Source organism: Typopeltis vanoorti, chromosome 18 (genome assembly GCF_054136105.1).
Source record: "Typopeltis vanoorti isolate ZY-2024b chromosome 18, IOZ_Tvanoo_1.0, whole genome shotgun sequence".
Taxonomy (NCBI): domain Eukaryota; kingdom Metazoa; phylum Arthropoda; class Arachnida; order Uropygi; family Thelyphonidae; genus Typopeltis; species Typopeltis vanoorti.
In genome coordinates, this window is record NC_143566.1 from 49,731,021 (window position 1) to 49,756,987 (window position 25,967).

At 37.0% G+C, this 25,967-nt stretch overlaps 1 protein-coding gene across 1 annotated transcript in view; it reads left to right on the plus strand.

Annotated features, from left to right (window-relative positions):
• The window catches only part of LOC150096657 (beta-alanyl-dopamine/carcinine hydrolase-like), a 239,900-nt gene that overhangs the window by 119,395 nt on the left and 94,538 nt on the right, over positions 1 to 25,967 (plus strand). The window contains exon 5 of the mRNA XM_090408553.1: positions 609 to 831. Within this exon, the coding sequence (XP_090264679.1) occupies positions 609 to 831 (223 nt within the window). The remainder of the gene's footprint in view (positions 1 to 608; positions 832 to 25,967) is intronic.

Sequence of the window (25,967 nt, forward strand, 5' to 3'; positions counted from 1 at the left end):
TCTGACTTCGCTCACTCCCTCCTCATATATTAGTAAAATGAAATGATAACAAGAGGGCATTACCTGTATAAAGGAGAAGGTGAGAATTATATATATAATCAATGACAATGATGATGATAATAATATTTCTTTTAAGATATTTCTGGGACACAATGAGGATTCTGATGTTGAAGTTTTTTGTAAGTTCTGTGTTATATATAGAGGCACACATAACATCTTCAAAACAAGATGAAGAAGAAGAAAACTTTGTGGCAGAAGATATTCCAGGTTTTTGTATAGGCTAATAGCAGTCATGGAATGTTGTTCACTATGACGCATAAATCTTGGATGAAGGATATTTATAAGAACAACATTCCAACATTTAAACAGTTTGGAAAAATAACACAAGTGTTATTTAATAAAACATTACTTATTGCTATCCATTATTATTTTAAAATACACTGTATTAAGATCATCTTATAACATGAAGGCAAAAGTGTTAAAAGATTTTGTTTAACAATATTGAGCATCATCTCCAACATTAGTATATCTCTTGCCAATGTAACAATGTATATAATAATAAAATAATTAAAAAATATAATAGCAAAATATATAATATTTATTTTCAGATATTTCTGGGACATAATGAAGATGCTGATATTGAAGTTTGCAATAAGTGCTATGTTGTAGAGGCACACATAACACCTTCAAGACCAGGTGAAGAAGAGGAAAGATTTTTTGCATATTGCTACCCAGGAGATATTCCAGGATTCTGCATGAGCTATAATAAGCATGGTATTTTGTTCACTATAAATATCCTTCGGCCAACATTTACACATACTGGAAAAGTCCGTAAGTGCTATTTAATAAACATTAAATGTTGCTTACTGTTATTCATTATTATTTTAAAGTATGCCATGTTAAGGTCATCTTATAACATGAAGGCAAAAGTGTTAAAAAAGATTTTCTTTAACAATATTGAGTATCATCTCTAACATTATTAGTATAAACTTTTATATTTATAAATATGGTAAAATCAATCATATCCGTACAGTTAGCCGAGCGGCTAAGTGTTTTGCAACCATGTGTGGGAAAGGAGTGTCCTGGGTTTTATTCACGTCGCTGATGGGAGGAGCTTAGGATCTTTCTCAGACATAGCCAAATTAGCTGGTCTTGGGCATGGACTACAGGGTTTTTTCCTCCAAGTTTATCTGGGGTTTTTCATCCCATAAGCAGGTAAACCGGCGTTGAGAACTCAATGCTTCTACAGACATAGGATACACTGGGAGACATAGGGCTAAGCACCTTATCTTTGTGTACAGTTGCAGTTAAATGAATAGAAAACCCTCGACACCACAAGAGGGAAAAAGGAAGAAGAAAAGTAAAATCAATCAGAATATTCACTGTATTCAAAATGCTGATGAAAAGTGTCTCAAAAAAACTCTTCAAAAAGTTTTCAATGTCAGAAGATACTGACATTGAAAACTCAATGTCAGCATCTTCATCATGTTCTAGAAATATCCAAAAAGAAATATTATTATACATTTTATTATTATATTTTTTAATTATTTTGTCAAGATTTAAGACTATTATTAACAGCTATTTTAAAATGTGATTATTATATTTTTCAAAAAAAAAAAAAAAGAAGCTCTCAGGAATTTTTTTAGTGCATTCCACCCATATAAAGAAATTATTCTTTATATGGGTGGAATGCACTGAAAAAGTTCTGTGTATTCAAATGAAAATTCAGATGAAAATGTCCCAAAAACTTTGCATGTTAATTTACATGAGGTCAGATCAAAATGTCTTCTATAAATGAAACAACTTTTTTATGTGGGTGGAATTTACATTAAAAAAAAAAATGAATTTCGTTTTTAAAATATAATAGCACATTTTAAAATAGGTGTTAATGATAGTCCCAAGACTAATTGACAAGAGTCCTAATTGGAATAGTTCTCATATCAGCATCCCCCCCCCCTTTTATACACATGCATACATACAAGGGGGAATTGCAAAAAAAAACCTAGTACATTGGTGCCATATGAACAGTACCCGGGTATGATAAGTACTTTGCATTGCTTTCTGATCAGTAATTGTCTTCATCTTGTCATTAATATGTTAGGCTTAGGAGTCTCATTGCCATAGCCAAATAACTTAGCTGCAACAGGCTATTAACTGATTTACCACAGGTTTGCAGCCTTTCATGGGTGGAATACCCATAAAAATAAAATAAAGAAAACGAAACAATTCAACTGGAAATGTTCAGATATGGAGATGTAAAAGTTTTATAATGGTGAGTTGCACAAACTGAAGACCCAGTTAGAGAGCCAAATTCTGGATACTTAGAATAAAGTTTTTAATATTATTATTATTATTCAGGCCTCCATGGAGTCAAAAGACTCTTCATGGGAGGTCCTTCCTAAGAAACACATAGTCTATCAAGACTCATTGAAGGGAGGTCTCCCTCTAAGAAACACAAAGTCTATCATACCACTCCTTGAACTCATTGACTGTTCTTGCTCTCACCTCTCCATCAGTCAATGCATTCCATGGTTCAACCACTCTCCATGCAAAGAAACCACTCCTCATCCTCTTGCCCACAGTTTCCTTTTGCAACTTCCAGGGATGGCCCCTTGTCATCACTCCCTCCCGCTGTTCAACCAAGCGAAAGAATTCATCAGTGTCAACCCTGTAACCACCTCTCAACAGTTTAAAAATCTCAATCATATCACTTCTCCTTCTTCTATCCACCAAACTCTGCAGTGTCCACATTCCCTCAGCCGATCCTCATAACTATCCTTGTACAGTCCTGAAACCATCTTTGTCATCCGTCTTTGTATCCTTTCCACAGTTAATTTATCCCCTTCAAATCCTGGGGACCAAATCTGAAAACAATAGTCCAAGTGTGGTCTGATCAGAGACTTATACAACGGAATGATAACCCTCTTATCTCTGCAGGTCAGTGTCCTTCTCATAATTGCAGCAATCCTCTGTGTTACCTTCACCACCTTTGCAATATGTCCCCTAAATTTCAGGTTTCTATCAATTATCAACCCTAGATCTCTTGTCTCCCCTACTTCCTCCAGTATAACTGCTCCCATAGAGTATGCAGTGTCCCATCGATGTTTCCCAAACCTCAAGACCTTACATTTTGCTGCATTAAACCGACATTGCCCATTCATTTGCCCATCTATGTAGCTTATTCAAATCCCCTTGCAGGGCTGCCGCATCTGCACTATTACTAATAATCCTTCCCAGCTTTGCATCATCTGCAAACAACTGAATATCCCCCCTTGCAATCCACTGACAATGTCATTGATATAAAGGTTAAACAATATAGATCCCAGTACTGAGCCACTTGTAACCCTTTGCTTCCTTGAAACTGCTCTACCATACACAACTCTCTGATACCTATTGGACAGCCAATCCTGAATCCAGTTGACCAATCTGACATCCAGACCCATGTGCTGCAACTTAACATGTGGCAACCTGTCAAATGCATTCGCTAAGTCTAAGAAAATGGCAGTATATGCCCTTCTCTCATCTAATGCTCTTGTAACTTTATCATAAAAGTCTAGCATATTGCTAAAACAAGAGTGCCCCTTCACAAATCCATATTGACTCTCACAGATAACATTACTCTCATCTGTCCAATGCTGTATAGGTCCCTCACTACTTTCTCCAAGATCTTACTAACTACTGATGACAAACTGGCCTATAATTAGACACTTCTAGTCTGCTACCACCCTTATGCAATGGCACTATCTTACCTTCCTTCCATTCCATGGGCACCTTTCCCACAGCCAGACTTTCATTGAAAAGCCAGGTAAAAGGCACTGTCAGTTCCCTAGCACATTCTCTCAAAACTCGTGGTGAAATACCATCCATTCCCACAGCTTTACTGACATCCAGAGTACTCATTATTTGAAACACACTCTCCCCCTGTACCTCTAAACCTTGAACCTGCCCTATCCCTCTAGCATTAAAACTGACTCCTCCAGGATGAAATACTCCAATAAAGTGTTCATTGAACAATTCTACCATGTCCTCTCTTCATATCCATCTATTAAAAAAAAGCAAATAAAATTGGTGATTTATAGAATTGCAAATGAATTTCTCTACTGAGTGCTTTCTAAAAAGATTTTGTAAGGTTAAGGAAATCCAGGTGAAATAAAACTGTTTAGAATCAGGGTTTTACTTTAAGGCAAATAGTTGAGAAATTATAGGAATAAAATACCTCTGTAGTGCAAGAATGATGGTATATTGCCTTTCTGTTGGAAAAGGCCTAAGTTGTATCTTGTCATTACAATATGGGTTTTTTCATTATGAAGGTGAATTAGCTGAACTCATACGTAGGTAGAAGGATTTTTTCACCCTCAAACTGGAGTTTTTCATCCTGTGTACAGGAAAATTGGCCTTCAGAACACATGCAATATACAAACAGAAAAAAAAAAAAAAACTATTGGTGGTGGTGATATGGTGGTGGTAGATGGTGTTGATGGTAGTTGTGTATAGTAGGAAAATTCAGTAGTGAGGGGAAACTGTTAGATGTGTGTAGTGGCATGAAATAGAGTGCCCTCCCACCACGAGTCCTTGGACTCCTTGGAGGTGTCACGTAATAATAATATTAATAAAACAAGATCTATTTAAGTTTTGATTATCTGAAAAGGGTGCAATTTTTTCATGGAACCTTTTTCAGAGAAAATGGCACCTGAGTTAGTTAAAAGTAGCAATTAGAATTGAAGATTTATAGAAAGATTTTGATGAAAAATCAAGTTTGAGAAAAATTTATGGAATTTACACTGTCATCTGAATGAATCACATTATGAAGACATGACATTATTGATCACAGTAAACACCATACACAAAATCAGATATATTAACCTCAGTTCTTTGCTGAAACTAAGTGTGCAGTATGTAAGATAGTCATTATCATTTCCTGATATGTATCTCAAAGGTTGTATAAGTAGGGTGGCTAACTTTAAAAATTCACAAATCAGGACATCATTTTCTTATGTTCCCTAATATATATCATCATAGTTTATTCACAATATAAACTGTGAATAAACTTTTGTTTATTCACAATTTATATTGTGACTGAATAAACCTTCACAATATAAACAAAAAGAAGTGGAAATGCTGTCACACATGACAAAAAGTCGTGTGACAATTGATGAAAGAATGGAGAAACTATTTTCAAGAATTACTGAATGTTGATAATCCCCAACATTCAAATCAGTTAGTGGGCCTGCATCTAATCACCACTCTGCCAATAAATTGTGAAGACTTCACTGAAAAGGAACTAAAAATAGCAATAGATCAAACAAAAGCAGGAAAATCCCCAGGGATTGATGGAGAAGAAAGAGCAGAAGCTTTCAAAAATTCTGGGGATAATACATATTCCAATCTCTTTGTCATAACAAATCAAGCATTAAACACTGGAACAATAACTCAACAATGGAAACAAGGCCTTATTTTCCCTATATCCAAAAAAGGGCAATCTTAATAGAATGGATAACTACAGAGGTATTACTTTGCTATCAACCACAGTTAAAATCTACAATAGGATGATACTCAATAGAATAGAACTTACTTAACACCACGTTTAAGGAAAAAAGCTGGATTTCTAAAAAAATACTTTTTTTTAATCTGAATATTTTAATAAATTGTCAAAATGTATTCACCACATCAGAGTTAATCTTTATTACTCTTATTCTCTAGGAACCTCTGTAATATAGTCATGGGAGCAACATTACATTTGCTCATTGATTGGAAAGACCTCGGTTTGAATACCATCTAGGGTGCAAGTAACTTTTATTAATAAGTAAAAGAAATGCGAGTTAGTCAGGGTTTTTTTATTATTTTTATTTGCAAAACAAGTAAACTCTCTGTAGATGACACACAATTAACAGATAACATAAGTTTCTTTGTTTCAGCCTGCAATAACATCATCACTATCAAACCAATATGGTTTGATTTGTAACTTTTATTAGCTTTTGATTAAGGGCTTCACAGATCTTACAGTAATGGTTTCAGTGTTCCCCAATTTTAATTTATTATTATTATTATTTACTGCATCTTCATGGAGTCTGGGAACTCATCATGGGAGACCCAAATCAACAATCATACATGCAAATCCCATCAAATCTCTCCTTGAATCCATTCACTGTCAGGGAACTCACAACCAATTCTGGCAATCCATTCCACTCACTCATCATTCTACACACAAAAAACTGGTCCATACTCCCCTACTAACCACACTCTTACACAACTTCTCCTAGTTCTCTGACTATTTGTCATATATTGAAAATTTTCATTGGCATCAATTTTATAAAACTCCTTTAATATTTTAAAAGTTTCTATCATGTCCCCTCTTTTTCTGCCTATCAACTAAATTTTGTAATCCACCACAGACCTATCACCATCTTGGTCACTCATTTCTGATTCCTTTTGAACCACCTCCTGGTTCCAAGAAACCCAGGTGACCAAATCTGCATGATGCAGTAATCAAGATGTAGCTGAATCATAGAGATTCAGCTACATCCCTTATAAAGAGGCTCTCCTCTGTATAAACTTCCTTATCTTTACTTGTTAGTATGTTTTTTAACATCCAAGTAATTTGTTGAGGTATTTTACGAACTTTTGTAATATGCCCTCAGAACTTCAACTCTTTGTTCACTATTATTCCCAAGTCCCTAGCTTCATTAATTTCCTGCAAACTAATACCATCAATATGATGCACCATATGCAAGTTTTTCAATCTGAAGTGCATAACCTTACATTTTGCAATATTAAATTAACAATCATTATCCTTTGCCCACAGTGCCAATTTATTTAAATCATCCTGCAGGATATCTATATCACCATTATCAACTATTGTGCTTCCCAGTTTTGCATCATCAGCAAATAACTGAATATCCCCTCTTAAATCTTTCCCTATGTCGTTGATATACAAATTAAAGAGTGGTGACTCTAGTACTGAACCCTGAGGTATTTCAGTAGTCACCATCATTATCCCAGACTCTGCTCCACCATATACAACAGGACCTATCCTTTATAAAGCCATGCTGCCCACTGTAGAGTATCGCATCCCTATCCATCCTCTGTTGTATTTTACTTTTTAACAACTTTTCCAATACTTCAACAACCACTCTCAATATGTTAATTGGTTTGTAGTTTGCTACCTCTGTCTTGGAGCCACCTTTATGCAATGGTACTATCTTACCCTCTTTCCACTCCCTTGGAACCCTGCCAGAGCTGAGACTTAGATTGAACAACTTCATCAGCGGTAAAGCCAATTCTCTTGCAAATTCACATAGTGCACAGGCTGATATGCCATCCAGTCCCACTGCTGTGTTCACATTCATATTTTTTAATATGCTGAACAACTCCTGTTCATCTACTTCAATGTTGAAATGCATCCCTGTAACATCAGCAACTGTAAAATCTCCACCTGCATGATAGACCTTTGGAAAATGATCATTCAGCAACTCATCTATTTCTTTTGGTTCATTCACCTTCCTACCATGAGCATTGTTTAAAGTCATTCTGCCATAGTCATTTTTCCTCTTACTTGCTACATAATGAAAAAACTCTTTTAGGTTTACTTTGCCCTGTTTGGCTAAATCTCTCTCACGGTCTGATTTGGCCTTCCTTACCATACCAGTCACTCTTCCTGCTTGCACTTTGTACTGCTCATGTGTATGTTGATCACTTTTTTCTTTATATTTCCTCCACAATGTTTTCTTTTTTTGCAGCTCTTGTTTTATATTCCTACTCATCCACTTAATTTCAACTTGGTTTATCCTCATGACCTTGGGTATGCAGTCTGATACTGCTACTCTCAAGCAATCTCTGATCATTTGCCATACGCTACTGACATTCTTTCCTTGTAGCATCTCAAGTCATGGCACTGTTCCAAGATGACTCCTGAGTTTCTCATAATTAACAACCTTATAGTTGAACATAAACCCCCTTCTTGACAGAGAACTTCACATGTTTGGCAACTTCCCAGAACAAGACTGCATGGTCACTCTACCCAATTGGAGAGAAAGTGTCTACCTTGGTTATGGATACATCTTCTGATGCCATTTTTATATCCAACATCCTCAAACTTCTTGTCCCCTTTATAACACGTTGTTTCATGTAATTATCCCTTAGCAACTGTATTAATCTCATCTTGCCTTATCCTCCCCCCCCTTTCCTCCCTCCAACCAATGTCCCTATACTTCAAGTTTCCCATAATAATTGTTCTGCCTGCACTCATTGTGCTAATCTGCTGATACATGACATACATGTGGATCCCTGGTCTATAGCAGCACCAAACAACAACATATTTTGTCTAGAGTAATTATTTGGACAATAGATCAAGTGTTAACTAATAAATATTTATTAAACCTACTAGTTTCACCAAACTTTAGCTGTTGGCATCTTCAGGGTACAAGCACTTAAGTTAAAAAACATTACACAAATATGAATAACTGTAAAATTGTAAAGATTATAGTTACAAACTAAAATATTTTAGTTTGTAACTATAATCATTAGAATTTTACAGTTATTCATATTTGTGTAATGTTTTTTAACCTAAGTGCTTGTAAATTCTAATGATTATAGTTACAAACTAAAATATTTTAGTTTGTAACTATAATCGTTAGAATTTTACAGTTATTCATATTTGTGTAATGTTTTTTAACCTAAGTGCTTGTATCCTGAAGATGCCAACAGCTAAAGTTTGGTGAAACTAGTAGGTTTAATAAATATTTATTAGTTAACACTTGATCTATTGTCCAAATAATTACTCTAGTTAGATGATCAAGAAAATAAACATTCATTATGAACATATTTTGTCGTATTTACCTCTATCTCACACCAGACAGCCTCAAATGAGCCATCTCCCTCAAACCTAATTATCCTCTTTAACTTCTAATTTTGTTGTTTGTAATTCTGCAGTTATCATCAGCAATACTCCACCTCATCTTCCTGTTATTTCTATCCTCCCTGAAAATACAATACCTTTCACATTCTATCACTGTAACTATTTTCAGTCATCCAGGTCTCACTCATTCCTATAATTTTTGGCCAAGTCAAGCTTATCAATGCCAAAAACTCCTCACCCTTATGCACTACCACACGCTCACTAAACAATACTTTCTCCAAACATCTTACTCCAAAACGATTTAAATGTAGTTTGTCGGGCATATATAAATCCTTTTGTCCTTGAAATTCATTCTGTCTAGTCAATAAACCGCACACCATTCCCCTCAACAGTCTTCTCATTGACTTATTGACAATCATGGCCTTTCTTCTCAGTATAATATGGAGGCATCAGACTGACAATCTTTACTTGCTTTCTCTTCTTCTTATGTTAACAAGACCAGGCAAGGCAGGTGACTTGGTTGGTGAGGGTAGCTAAAGAGAGGTATGAACTGCAGTTAGCTAATGAAGCCAAAAAGAATCCTAAGGAGTTCTTGCAATATGTAGCCAGCAAAAGAAAGAATGATTATGGAAGGATGACAGTGATTGGAGAAAATGGTATAAAGACAACTGTTGCAGAAGTTGTGGTGGAGATACTTAATGAGCAGTTCATAATCTTTCAATCTTGTGAATGTGACTTCATGGAGAGATTGAGAGCAGTTGATGATGGGGAAGAGAGACTGACTGTAAGTGAGCAAGAGGTGTATTGGAAGTTGAGCAAACCAGATGTAAATAAGGCTGTGGGACTTTATCACGATATTCTGAAGGAATGTGCCAGGGAGTTGATGCCGGCCTTGACATATTTTTTTAATACGAGTTTTTAATCGGTCAACTTCCTAAGGAGTGGAAAGAGGGCAAGATTGTGCCACTTCTTAAAAGAGGTGATAGGACTCAAACATCAAACTATAGGCCTATCTGTGTGTCAGGTGTTGTAGTTAAGTTGTTGGAGAAGCTTGTGAGAGCTAGGATTCAGAATTGGGTTGACAACAATGGTATTATCTTTGATGGACAGCATGGATTTGCTAAAGGAAGGTCATGTTTTAGTAATCTACTTACTTATTACAATAAGGTGACTGCTTCCATGGACAGAGGAGAAGGATACACAGTAATATGCTTAGATTTTGCAAAGGCTTTTGATAGATTACCGCATGATAAGTTGATAGTCAAACTGGAGTGGATGGGGTTGGATATTAGATTGGTGCATTGGATTGGAGACTGGCTATCTGATAGGTATCAACAAGTTGTGTATGGGGGAGCGATATCCAGGAAAAAGAAAGTTACTAGTGGTGTGCCTCAGGGGGTCTGTTTTAGGGCCATTGCTGTTTAACTTGTATATTAATGATATTGGTGAAGATTTGGATGATGAAGAGTAGAGAAGATGTTGTGGCCTTAGAAGAAGACTTGAATTAATTCAGTGATTGGGCACGGGAATGGGGACGTGAGTTCAATGTTGCAAGATGTAAGGCAGAGGTGTGAAGCTGGTGGCCTGCAGGCCGCATGCGGCCCACAAAGCAATTTCTTGTAGCCCACGATGCCTCAAGGAAAGATTAAAAATTAGGATGGTTGCTTTTTATAATAAAACAGAAATACTGCATTAGAAATTGGACCTTATTTACTCGAATATAACTTGCCCTCGCATATGTCTCACATTCCTAATTTTACTTTATGAAAAAAGAAATTAAAAAGTTTTGCATATACATCACACACAAAAATAAAGTTTAACCACTCTCACATTGGGCGATAACTCACTCCCGGTGGTAAACAACATGCCCTCCCCAACTGCCACTATATTGCAGATGCAAGAAACACAAGTAGTTTTATTGTACCACTGAATAAAGTAGAGACATTTGCTGCCTGTGTAATATATTTTTCAACATGTGTAATATATTTCTTTAGTGCAATTAGAGACAACTGGGATAAAATTGCACTCATTAATGAATCACATGTCCCCTCCCACATTAACCATGCTGTTTTGACTCAAGTAACACCATATGTTGCATCGGCAAACACAATATATCTAACTAAAAGCTATTGTTTTTAGTTAGAAGTGTTTGAGTGCACCCACTAACTCAAACGCCAAGCTGCAATAAAATTCGTAAACATGTTAATACTGAGACATTTAGAGTGAGGCAGTTTCAGATATTATGGAATTTGGTTGAAGAGAATTAGTGTTTCAACTCAAAAATTATCGGCTTGACTTTGTGTTTTGGTAGCGCGAACTTTTGTTAATACTGCACCAATCATATGCACATCTTTATAGCTGTTCTCTGTCTATTGGCCTACCATTTCTGTCTATTTCACGATCTGCTTTCACTTCTCATTAGACATTCGTGAAAGGTTGTTCATCACATATCTAAAATCTTGTAAATTACTTGTAATTTTTACTTGGAATACTGGGAAAGAAGATGATGCTATTTGGGTAGATGACTTTGACACTGAACACAAGGAAACTGGTCCCAAGACCAGAAGTAGCTATATCAAATAGGAGAGTCTTGGTGAGTCATCCCCATTTTCAGTTTTTTTCTGAAAACTTTAGTTCCCAAAAATTCCCGCATATATCTCATACCACTATTTTTTAGCTTTAATTTTTGGGGAAAAAAGTGCAAGTTATATTCGAGTAAATACGGTATCGATATATTCGTTTACATACGACATTTATAGTTACCATATGAATGCAACGACCTGCTATAATATAATTGCAATAATAAAAATTTATATCACAATTTCAATGTTAGATCCGATCCTACTCAATCGTGAACTATGTTTATGCTTTCATTGTTAATTTATAGCAAGCTGCTGATAGCGTGCTGAAAAAGTTGAATTCTTTTGGCTACCAGCCTTTCACGTGACGTGCAGCATACGCACCCATGTGAATCCAGGCTATGAGTTTATAATTGCCTGCTACAGTCAATCAGTGATTTTGAAGTGAGTTCGCTGAACACAATTCAATGACAACATAGTAGTGAGAGAATCCCTTTTATTATTATTTTTTATTTGCAATAGTATCGTGTACTAGTCTACAGTTTTGTGTGTTTTTATTCAAACATTTTTATAAAAATTGTTATTAATAATATATTTATTCTCCCTGGCAATGTTGTTTTGTAAGAGAAGAAAAATAAAATTGCTGATGAGGAGAGAAAATTTCAAGAAAAATGGGAATTGAATTACTTCTGCACTGAAACTTCTTCTTCTTCTACGCGTTATTCCCGCTTCCTATGCAGGGTCCGCGTGTTACTTAGATGCGACTTCTTGTTAGTACTACTCCCAACCGACCCGTCGCCTGGTCTGCCGCTGGGGGGGGGGGGGGAATATTTTTGACTGTAGAGGCGTATGTTCACGGGGCCGGTTTGCCTGTTTGCGGGATGAAAAACGCCAGATAAACTGGCGGAAAAAACCCTACTGACCGCGCCCAAGACTGGCTAACTTGGCTATGCCGGAGGAAGATCCTCAAATTCCTCACGTCTACAACGGGAATCGAACCTGGGACACTCCTTCCCCAGGCATATGGTTGCGAAGCGCAAAGCCACTAGGCTAACCGCGCGGTCACTTCTGCACTGAAACAAAGGACAAAATTGTGTGCATTATTTGTAATGAACCAATTCGTGTCGCCAAAGAATATAATATAAAAAGGCACTACGATAAAATTCACAAAGAACAATATTGATGCTTTGAGGATAAACTGAGAGAAGAAAAATTAAAAAGTGTGAAAAATTCACTTCAAAGTCAACAACAATTATTTTCAAAATTTATGAAAGACAATGAATCAGCAGTGAGAGCCAGTTATGAAAGCAGCTATTTATTGGTGAAACATTCCAAACCTTTTAGTGATGATTCCTTGGTTAAGGAGTGTATGATAAAAGCAGCCGAAAACGTATGTCCCAAAAACGTGCAAGTATTTCACAATATTTCTTTGTCCAGAAATACTGTAATGTAAAGAATAACCGAAATGGCAGATAATCTGGGGACCTGTTGCAAGAAATATCCGCAACACATACAGTGCTTTTTATTTGCCCTTGATGAAAGTTTCGATATTCAGGACATAACTCAAGTTGCTCAGTTTCTTTGGGCTTGCGATGACAATATGAATATTACTGAAGAGTTCTTGGAAGTGATTCCCATCCATGAAACCTGTAGTGGTTTCAAGAGGAAGACATTTTTGATGCCTTGTGGAGCATTTTGGAAAAATACAAACTTCCTATGAACAGGCTCGTAGCAGTGACAACCGATGGTGCTATAGCAATGACAGGCAAAAATAAAGGTTTTTTGTCAAGACTTGAAACAAAGTTAAAGGAAATGTATGCAGACATACCGGAATTGCAATCTTTCCACTGCATTATTCATTAGCAGGTCCTGTGCTCCAAAGTATTGGAAATGAACAGCGTACTCAAGCCTGTGACAAATACTGTAAACTTCATCTGATCTAGAGGCCTCAATCAACGCAAGTTTGTACAATTTCTTAAAGACTTGGAGAGTGAATTTGAAGGGCTACATTATTACATAGAGATTCGTTGGTTATCTTTTCATAAGGTTCTGAAAAGCTTCTTTTTTTTTTTTCTTTTTTTCTTTTTTTTTTTTTTAGAGGAGATCAAATTATTTTTAGAAATGAAAAATCATGATGTTGCATTTCTTAATGATCAGACATGGGTATGATCTAGCATTCTTATTAGGTATTACAGGACATTTGAGAAATTGTACAAACTTGTGTTGATTGAGGCCTCTAGATCAGATGGAGTTTATAGACTACAGAGGAAATATCAGTCAATAACACACATGTATGATTCACTGGCAAGTTCTAGATGTAAATTAGTTTTGTTTCAAAATCATTTAAAATAGAATATTCCAAATTACTTTCCTATGTGTGAACAGTTGAACAATAAGAATCAAAGTTTTACTTTTTCTCGCTATTGTCCCAAACTAGAAAAGATTAAAGAAGAATTTGATAGGCAATTTAAAGATTTTATGGAGCAATAAGAAGTTTTCTCACTTTTTACAGATCCTTTTTTCCTTTAATTTCGAAAAATCTCCTATTTGTATTCAAATGAAACTTATTGATTTCCACAATGACTCCATTCTAAAAGTGAAATACCAAGAAGTTGGTGTTCCAAAAATATACAGTTATTTAGGTCAAAAATATCCAGAAATAAAAACGTTTGCAGCAAATATTCTGTTATTTTGGAAGCACCTATTTTTGTGAACAATTATTCTCAGGTATGAAAGGTAACAAAACAGCCCACAGATCAAGATTAACCAACGTCAATCTTTCTGCTAATGAAGGTCATATGCTCACAATCTCTTAGTCCAAATTTTGGCAAGCTGGTTAACAATAAACGTTGTGAAGTTTTGGGAAAAGGATAAAATACTGCAATTAATACTGCAATATGTGTTTGCCAGGAGGAACAATAGAAAGGGTGGCTATGGCAATTAAGAGAAGTGAAAGGGTGGATGAGATGATTGTGATGGTAGGAACGAATGACTTGAGTGGTAATGTAAGTCGGGCAGCGAGAGATATGTAATTTTTGCTTGAGACTGTACGGAAGAAGACAGAGAGAGGAAAAATAGTGTGCGTGTTGCCTAGGTATGATAATGATGAGCTGAGCAGAAGAGCGGTGATATTGAATGGCATAATAGCGAGAATGTGTGACAAGAGAGGACTGGTATATGTGGATGCTTGGAGTGCGTTTGAGGAAAGAGAGGAGTTATTTGCGAGAGACCGTTTACATTTGAATGAGAAAGGACGTAGGCATCTGGAGAGATTGCTGTTCTGAACGAGTCAGTGTGTCCCAGGGAGGATGATAGCAGGGGTGGCCTCTTGTGGGAATGGATACTTGGGAGAAGGGAGACAATGTCAGGTAACACTGAGCCCAGTGGAGTCTAGAAGGGATAATGCTGGGTATAGAAACAATGGCATTTATATGCTGTATACTAATGCCAGGAGTATCCGGAATAAGGGAGAGGAATTGGTGGCGCAGATAGCATCAGCCTGGCCAAAAATTATTGCGATCACTGAGACGTGGTTGACAGAAGGGGATATAAAAACAGGAATAGAAGTCGCTGGGTATAGCATTTTTCGCCAGGATAGGAGGGGAAAGCGTGGTGGTGGGGTGCTGCTTATGATAAGTGATGACCTATGTCCTCTAAGAGTGGAGAATTTGGAAGGAAGTGAGACAAATGATTTTGAGAGCGTATGGTGTGAGGTAGAGGTAGGCAAGACAGGATATTTAGTGGGGTGTTGCTACAGACCCAGGAGCACAGAGGATGGGGACCAGGAGATGTTTAGACAGCTAAGTTTGGCAAGTGCAAGAAGAATGATTGTTATGGGAGATTTTAACTTCAGTAGTATAAATTGGAGAGAGGAAGAAGCATGTAACAATAGGGGAATGGAATTTCTAGAATTCTTGAGGGACAAATGTCTTAGGCAACATGTAACAGAGGGAACAAGAGGTTCAAAAATTTTGGATTTGGTTATAGCATCAGAAGAGTTGATAATAACTGAGTTGACGTCTCTCCCACCAGTTGGAGAGAGTGACCATATGGTTTTGACTTGGAAAATGAATAGACATGCAGGAGTATCAAAGAGACAGGAACTTATGTGGAATTATAAGGCAGGTGATTATAATAGTCTTAGACGTCAACTTCGGGAAGTTTCATGGAGGGAGGAATTGGAAGGCCGGGATATCACCAGTGCGTGGGAAATTGTGAAAGAATATTTGTTACCAGCAATGGTAAGTTGTATACCACGAGTGAAGAAGAGGGCGCAATTTGGAGTAAAGTGGATGACAAACAATATTAAACAGGAATTGCATGCGAAAAAGAGGCTATGGAAGAGATATAGGAGACAGGTGAAGAGATGCATGAGGAATATAAGACACAGGCCAGAAGAGTGACTCGTGTGGTAAGGAAAGCGAAACTGGAATATGAGAGGAGATTGGCCCTAAGATCCAAAGAAAATCATAGGGAATTTTTTAGCTATGTGGCCAGTAGGAGGAGAAATGACTGTGGAAGAATGATATTGTGGGATAAAAATGGGAATAGAGTGACTGATGCAGAGGACATAGTGGAATTGTTCAATGAACACTTTATTGGAGTATTTCATCCTAGAGGAGTCAGTTTTAATGCTAGAGGGATAGGACTGGTACGAGGTCTGGAGGTACAGGAGGAGAGTGTGTTTCAGATACTGAGTACTCTGGATGTCAGTAAAGCTGTGGGACTGGATGGTATTTCACCACGAGTTTTGAGAGAATGTGCTAGGGAATTGACAATACCTTTAACGTGGCTTTTCAATGAAAGTCTGGCTTTGGCAAAGGTGCCCAGGGAATGGAAGGAAAGTAAGATAGTGCCATTGCATAAGGGTGGTAACAGACTGGAAGTGTCTAATTATAGGCCAGTCTGTGTGTCATCAGTAGTTGTTAAGATCTTGGAGAAAGTAGTGAGGGACCGTGTACAGCATTGGGCAGATGAGGGTAATGTTATCTGTGAGAATCAACATGGATTTGTGAAAGGACGCTCTTGATTTAGCAATATGCTAGCCTTTTATAATAAAGTTACAAGAGCATTAGATGAGGGAAAGGCATATACTGCAATTTTCTTAGACTTGGCGAAGGCATTTGACAGGGTGCCACATGATAAGCTGATATTTAAGTTGCAGCACATGGGTCTGGATGTCAGATTGGTCAACTGGATTCAGGATTGGCAGTCTGATAGGTATCAGAGAGTTGTGTATGGTGGAGCAGTTTCCAGGAGGCAGAGGGTTACAAGTGGGGTCCCACAGGGCTCAGTACTAGGACCTATATTGTTTAACCTTTATATCAATGACATAGCCAGTGGATTGCAGGGGGATATTCAGTTGTTTGCGGATGATGCGAAGCTTGGAAGGATTATTAGTAATAGTGCAGATGTGGTAGCCCTGCAAGAGGATTTAAATAAGCTAGATAGATGGGCAAATGAATGGGGGTGTCAGTTTAATGCAGCAAAATGTAAGGTCTTGAGGTTTGAGAAACATCGATGGGATGCTGCATACTCTATGGGAGGAGTTATACTGGAGGAAGTAGGGGAGACAAGAGATCTGGGGTTGATGATTGATAGAAACCTGAAGTTTAGGGGACATATTGCAAAGGTGGTGAAGGTAACACAGAGGATTGCTGCTATTATGAGAAGGACACTGACCTGCAGAGATAAGAGGGTTATCATTCCGTTGTATAAGTCTCTGATCAGACCACACTTGAACTATTGTTCTCAGATTTGGTCCCCAGGATTTGAAGGGGATAAATTAACTGTGGAAAGGATACAAAGACGGATGACAAAGATGGTTTCAGGACTGTACAAGGATAGTTATGAGGATCGGCTGAGAGAATGTGGACTGCAGAGTTTGGTGGATAGAAGAAGGAGAGGTGATATGATTGAGACTTTTAAACTGTTGAGAGGTGGTTACAGGGTTGACACTGGGGAGTTCTTTCGCTTGGTTAATCAGCGGGAAGGAGTGATGACAAGAGGCCATCCCTGGAAGTTACGAAAGGAAACTGTGAGCAAGAGGGTAAGGAGTGGTTTCTTTGTGTGGAGGGTGGTTGAGCCGTGGAATGCATTGCCTGATGGAGTGGTGGGAGCGAGAACGGTCAGTGAGTTTAAGGAGTGGTATGATAAACTTTGTGTTTCTCAGGGGGGGACCTCCCCTCGATGAGTCTTGACAGACTTTATTTCTTAGAAAGGACCTCCCTCGATGAGTCTTTTGACTCTTTGGAGGCCTGAATAATAATAATAATAAATTACTTAAAAATTACTATAATTGTAATAAGCAAGTATATAATGCAAGTATATCTGAAATATTATAATTTTCTCCCCAAAATATAGACCCCCCCAAAAAAATAGAAGTATTTTATTTCAACACAAACAAAAAATTTCAAACTAACAGGAGGCTCTGTAAATTTTTGTGGTGGTTATTAATGGAGTGTATACTTTTTTAGACTGTATAAATATTTGATTTATTCAAATAAAATATAATTTCTGTTTAATTTGGCTTAAATGCTATCTAATGTAAATAGAGTATTAATATAATAAAAATATTCTTTCTTTATTTATTTTCTTGAGTTGTCATTATCATTATACTATTATTTAATATGTCTTGTAGTAATGACTTTGAATAAACAAAATTTTTGCTATTAATTTTCCAATTTATTTATACTCATTCTTTCACTTTGCTTTGATTCTAATTAGTGCAGGTTTTTTAGTTGAAAATTTTTTGCGGCCCACTTGAGATACAGTTTTATAGCAAATGGTCCGCGGTCCAGTTGAGTTTGTCACTCCTGATGTAAGGTTTTAAAATTTGGAAAACAAAAATGGGATGCAGAATTTATGCTTGTGAGGATATAATTGTCGTAGGTGGAGGAAATAAGATATCTGGGGGTGGTAGTGGATAAGAATCTAAAATTTAGGGGACACATAGCCAAAATTGTGAAGACAACACAAAGGCTTCTGGGAATGATGCGGAGGACACTGACTTGTAGAAGTAGGGAGATTCTTGTTCCATTGTATAAGGCTTTGATTAGGCCACACATGGACTATTGTGCCCAGATTTGGTCACCTGGTTTTCAGGATGAAGAGATGTTGGAAAGGGTCCAGAGCGACTGACTAAGGTGGTTTCTAAGGTAGTCTGGAATTTCGAGTATGAGGAAAGATTGAGAAGATGCAACTTGCAGAGTCTGGTGGATAGTAGGAGGAGGGGAGATATGATCGATACCTACAAGTTATTAAGGGGTTGTTATAGGATCAATGCTGGAGAAGTTCTACAGAAAATAGTGGGAGATCAGGCGAGAACCAGAGGTCATCCCTGGAAGCTGTATAAAGAGGGTCTGAGTAGGGGAATGAGAAGAAGGGTTATTTTCACGCAGAGTTGTGAATGATTGAAATGCCTTGCCTTAGAATGTGGTGTCTGCAGAGGATTATTTGAGTGTATTTAAAGCACGGTGTGATGATATGTGTGTTAGATAAAAGGACCTCCTAGGAGTCTTTGACTACATGGAGGATGATGCGAATGGGGAATAATAATAATAATAATAATATCTTTTCTCATTTCATATTTCTCACCTTTCAAATCATTTGTGCCAGCCAATACAATCAACTTGTTTGCTCCATCTTCTGCATACTTGTTGTTGTCAGCCTGTAGAATCCCAATTCTATGCTCTGCATCCCATCCAAAGGCCTACCTATGTCATTCCATTCAGTTCTGTTTCGGGCTGTTCTTGACCATGTTGGTCCTTAAAGTATCACTAACATCCTTTATTTTTGCACCTGGAAAACATGCTTTCATCACTTTTAAGTACACCTCATTTCATCGAATCTCCCATAATACTATCTCTTTTCTCCCAATCTCACGTACTTTTATGCTCTTCCCATTTGCTCTTTCTTTCATTCTCTGTCCTTCTGTACCACATACCAATCATTCTTCTAGTCACTTGAGCTCACGTTTTGTCCTGCGAAGGAGTCTGTGTAAGTGTACAATTTCTTTCCATTTGAGCATCTCATCATCCACATTGCTTTCAACCACTTCCTTCAAATTCTCATTCGTATTTTGTGCACTATCACTCATTGCTTCTGCAACATTCTCCACAACACCTTAACAATCCTGCCTTATGTCCTTATTATCAGTCACTTCATTCTTTCATGACTCTCATTTCTTATACTCGCTTACAAAATATTTCCAACAAATATTTTAGCCATTCTTGCTCTCGTACCATAAATTATTCACTCTCGGCAATGAATATATTAAACACACACTACATTGCACTAAATCCCGTACATTGATATCAGTTAACATCAATGTTTTGTCTTCATTTTTTCGTGCGTATCGGTGCCATAACAAAAAAATGATTCTGAAAAGAATATCCCTTAATAATAGTTGACCAATCAACACAACTTAACTACACAGTCAAAATTAAACAAAATACCATCAAATATATATAAAAATTTTGCTAATATCTACTAAAAATTAATAACTTAGCTGATCAACATGTGTAGTGCATCTGCTACTAAGGACATGCTAGCACCCGTATAGCTTAAATTTTTTTATTGATAAGTGGTATTGATTACAGTAGATAGTGAACACATTTTAATGGTACGACTGCACATTATTATTATTATTATTAACAGACTTCCATTGAGTCAAGAGACTCATTGTGGGAGGTCCCACTCTCACATGCACAACTAATCGTACCTTGACTTAAATACATTCGCTGTCCCTCCACTCACCACACTCTCAGGCAATGCATTCCAATAACCCACCAATCTCCTTGCAAAATATCTACTTTTCAACCCCTTGTTCACACCCACCTTATGCAGCTTCCAGGGATGGCCTCTCATTCTTCCCCTGTTTTCAGATATTCTATAAAAAATCTCATCCACGCTAATCTGGTAATTGTCCCTTACCAACTTATACATCTCGATCATGTCTCTCCTCTTCCTTCTATCCACTAGGTTCTGTAATTTGTATGCTCTCAATCTGTTCTCATATTCCACATTCCAAAGACCAGATACCAACTTAGTCAATCATCTCTGGACTCTTTCCAACATCTCATCATCCTTTAGAAACCTGGTGACCTAATCTGTGCACAGTAATCCATATGCTGCCTGAACAATGTCTTGTACAACGGAATCAAAACATCCTTAGTTCTGCATATCAGTATTCTCTGCATCATTCCCATAATCCACCATGTCTTCCTCACAATTTCAGCAAAATGTCCACAAAATTTCAAGTCTCTATCCACCGCAACCCCCAAATCCTTCATCTCCTCCACCTCTTCCAAAATATCCCCACCAATCGTATACTCTGCATCCCATCCATCTTTTGCTTCCCAAATTTTGAAACCTTATACTTTGTAATATTAAACTGATATACCAACACACTCGCCCATTCAGACAGCTTATTTAGGTCCTCTTGCAAAGCTTTTACATCTTCTCTACCTCTCATAACTCTCCCCATCTTTGCATCATCTGCAAGCAACTGTATATCACCATTTAAGCCCTTCCTTTCCATTGTCATTTATATACAAATTAAATAATAATGGCAACAAAACATATCCCTGTGGTATGCCACTGGTAACTTTACTCTTCTGGGATATTACTCTTCCCCCCCCCCCTCCCAATACACAACCCGTTAATACCTATCACACAGCCAATCTCCAATCCAATGCACTACTATCCAACCTCATCTCATCCAATTTAACTAGTGGTTTGTCATGTAGTAATCTGTCGAAAGCATTTGCAAAATCTAAATATACTACTATATGTGCATTCCCCTTGTCCAGTGTATTCATCACTTTGTTATAATAAGTAAGCAGATTAAAATACAAACTTATTTAATGCAGACCAATAACAACAAACTTATATTATAGCCTACCAGTTTCGCCAGCAAACTGTCTGGCTTTTTCAAGGTGTTTACAGAAAGACATAAAAACTAGTAAATGCATATTGAAAGGAACATAAAAAATGTTGTAAACCAACTAGTAGCTAAGGTTACATGTTCGCGTGACAGAGAGGACTTATTGTTCTTATTCATTATCACGCATGCGTGTTTGTTGTAAACGTGTAATGTGATTACTGGCTAGCTGTAGTTCAGATTGATTTAGAGAGCGGATCAGGTTTTTCCACGAACTGTTTAGGATTGCACCCTGATTTTTGTTGAGGTTTCTGCCAGTTATTAACACTATTGTGGCTTCCTTGAATAAACGATGTCTGTAGTTGTCATCCAGATATAGCATGGAGCTGTTTTGCCACTATATCGTGTGGTTAGAAGATAGAGTACAGAAATGATGTGCTAAGCCGGAAGAGATACTTCTGTTGTGGTTTACATCACCAACATGTTCTTTTTGTCTGATTTCTAAACTCCATGAAGTTTGTCCGATGTAGGCAAGACCACAGGAACAAGGAATGTAATATACTCCTGGATATTTGTAGAGTGGCACCTTATCTTTTGGGGATCCTAAAACTTGTCTGATGCTGGTGGTTGGTTTGAAGACCACTCTGATGTTGTAGGCTCTTAGTATTCTGGCTATTTGATAAGAAATTGACTTGCTGAAAGGAATCACTACAGTAGAAATGTGCTGGGAGCATGATTCTTCTTGTCTGTGGTTGTCACCGTATAGATATTTTTTGATGATGTTTGGAGGATATCCATTTTGTGATCATGTGTTGGCTATTAGTGAGAGTTCAGTCTGTGTATCTTCCTCTTCTGATATAAACTTTCTGGCCCTATATTTCAACATGTGGATAATGCTCAGTTTGTGTGTCTTGTGATGGTTTGAAGTATAATGAAGATATCTTCCAGTATCTGTGGGTTTTCTGTAAATAGATAATTTGACACTATTTGATTGTTTCTTTATCAAGATGTCTAAAAAATGCAGTTGGCTATTGTTTTCCACTTTTAGAGTGAATTTTATCTTGTTATGTATTGAGTTGATTTTATCCACAAACGATTTTAGGTTTTCTACGCTGTCTTGGCATATAATGAAGATATCATCAACATATCTCCACCATATAGATGGTCTAGGGGAGATTGTGGAGAGAATTTCTTTTTCAAGTGTTCCATGAAAAGGTCTGCACAAGATGGTGATAGTAAGCTTCCCATTGCTAGGCCTTCTAATGTGTTGTTAATCGTGAAGAAATTAGATTGAAGGCAGTGTTTAAACATCTGTGTGATGTCTAGAGGAAAAAGATCTTGGATGATCTTTTTCCTCAAGATGTTTGTTACCTCTTCTACTGGTACATTGGTGAAAAGGGATACAACATCTAGACTGGCTAGCATGTCTGTTGGTGCAATCTTAATGGCTTGGAGTTTATTTACAAAATGTTGACTATTCTTGATATAGGATTCTGTTGATCTTGTTTTATTATTTAATAAGTTTGCAAGATGTTTGCCAAAAGGTAGGTTGGTGATGATCTTCCATCAACGATTGGACAGAGAGGTATATCCTGTTTATGTATTTTAGGTGTCCCATATAGTCTTGGAGTGATAGGATGTGAGGATTTTAGTGTTTTCTTCACTTCTTCTGGCCAAATGTTACAATTTCTGATTAGTTGGTTTGTTTCATTATGATTTTTTATTGTGGCATCTCTGTCTAGGATCTTATAGGTGGAGTTGGCTGATAGTAATACGTTTAACTGATCATAATAATCTTTAGAGTTAAGGATAACTAAAATTTCCCTCATCAGCTTTTGTATTAATGATATTTGTTTTTCTTCAAGTTGAGAATTGCCTTTCTATCATAAGGAGATGTGTTGAGAATAGGTTGTTTGGCTTTGGCTAGGATTATCGTACTTTTGAATCTAATAGGATTGGCTACGTTTTGCAGTAGTGGATATAGCCCTTTTTCAGTTCCACACATGAAATCCATTTTAGGAATGTGATTGGGCATAATCGCAAAGTTAAAACCTTTTATGAGAATGTCGGATTCATTTTTTGTGAGACTATGATTTGACACACTAAAAATCACTTTGTCGTCTGGGAGGTTGTTTTGTGTCCGATATTTTTTCTTGTAAAGTTCATTGAATTTCCTAATTTGTTTGTCCTTATAAAGTTTGAAAGTTTTTCATAAATGTATTGTATCATTTGATCTAATTGATTCCATATGGTATATTCTAAATTGTTAGAAATTTCATCAAAGAACTTGCGGCAATTAATATCATTTTTATTTAGTTCGTATCTCGTGTGTTGAATCCTTTCTCTTACAAGCGCCAATGAAGTGCGTAGATAAATTTTTTTTACCTGATATAGAGTTGATATGACCTCTGACTATGAGGAACTTTGGAATGATGAAGAATTCCCTGCAACGTTTAAGGAACGTTAGGTGGTTCAAAAGTTTGGCCTTTCTGCATTTTTCGGTGCATCTTTCCATGCACCGAACTTTGTGTTTCATTAAACTGTTTTTGAACTAAATATATTTGGTCATTTTATAATTAAAATACAAACTTATTTAATACAGATCAATAACAACAAACTTATATTATAGCCTACCAGTTTCACCAGCAAACTGTCTGGCTTTTTCAAAGCGTTTACGAAAGACATAAAAACTAGTAAATGCAAATTGAAAGGAACATAAAAAACGCTGTAACCCAACTAGTAGCTAAGGTTATACGTTCGCGTGACAGAGAGGACTTGTTGTTCTTATTCATTATCACGCATGCGTGTTTGTTGTAAACGTGTAATGTGATTACTGGCTAGCTGTAGTTCAGATTAATTTAGAGAGAGGATCAGGTTTTTCCACGAACTGTTTAGGATTGCACCCTGATTTCTGTTGAGGTTTCCGCCAGTTATTAACACTATTGTGGCTTCCTTGAATAAACGATGTCTGTAGTCATCATCCAGATATGGCATGGAGCTGTTTTGCCACTCTATCGTGTGGTTAGACATACAGAAATAATGTGCTAAGCCGGAAGAGATACTTCTGTTGTGGTTTACATTACCAACATGTTCTTTTTGTCTGATTTCTAAACTCCATGAAGTTTGTCCGATGTATACAAGACCACAGGAACAAGGAATGTAATATACTCCTGGATATTTGTAGAATGGCACCTTATCTTTTGGGGATCCTAAAACTTGTCGGATGCTGGTGGTTGGTTTGAAGACCACTCTGATGTTGTAGGCTCTTAGTATTCTGGCTATTTGATAAGAAATTGACTTGATGAAAGGGGTCATTACAGTAGAAATGTGCTGGGAGCATGATTCTTCTTGTCTGTGGTTGTCACCAACACATTATCACAAAATGGATATCCTCCAAACATCATCAAAAAATATCTATATGGTGACAACAACAGACAAGAAGAATCATCCTCCCGGCACATTTCTACTGTAGTGATTCCTTTCATCAAGTCAATTTCTTATCAAATAGCCAGAATACTAAGAGCCTACAACATCAAAGTGGTCTTCAAACCAACCACCAGCATCAGACAAGTTTTAGGATCCCCAAAAGATAAGGTGCCATTCTACAAATATCCAGGAGTATATTACATTCCTTGCTCCTGTGGTCTTGCTTACATCGGACAAACTTCACGGAGTTTAGAAATCAGACAAAAAGAACATGTTGGTGATGTAAACCACAACAGAAGTATCTCTTCCGGCTTAGCACATCATTTCTGTACGTCTAACCACACGATAGAGTGGCAAAACAGCTCCATGCCATATCTGAATGACGACTACGTGATAATGAATAAGAACAATAAGTCTTCTCTGTCACGCGAACGTGTAACCTTAGCTACTAGTTGGTTTACAACATTTTTTGTGTTCCTTTCAATTTGCATTTACTAGTTTTTATGTCTTTCTGTAAACGCCTTGAAAAAGCTAGGCAGTCTGCTGGTGAAACTGGTAGGCTATAATATAAGTTTGTTGTTATTGGTCTGTATTAAATAAGTTTGTATTTTAATTATAAAATGACCAAATATGTTTAGTTTAAGTAAGCAGATTACTAAAATGCAATCTTCCTTTAGAAAACTCATGCTGTCCGTTAAAGAGAATTCTACTGCTGTCCACCCAGTTCTGAATCCTTGCCCTGACTAGCTTCTCCAACATCTTGAGTGGAACTCCAAACAAGCAGATTGGCCCATAATTTGAAGCCTTAGTCTTATTACAGAACAATTTTGCTATCTTTCCATTATTTTGGGACCTGGGATAATCTAAGACTCATGTTGAAAATATACATTAAAGGTGTTCGTAACTTGCTGGAGCATTCCCTCACAACATGTGGTGATATACCATCAAGTCCCATGGCCTTGCTGACATCAGGTTTACTCAATTCCTCATATACCTCTTACCCACTTACCATCAGTGGTTCTCCCCTATTCCCACTGCTCTCAAGTTCTGCATTACATTACAATCACAAGGAAAAAAAACTTTAATGAATTGCTCATTTAACACCTCTTCAATATTTTATTATTATTATTAGATACCCCCAGGAGTCCAAAGACTCATCAAGGGAGGGCACCTGCTCTACAGCTCTCTCTCCACCAACTGACCACAACTACACCAACGCCATCTA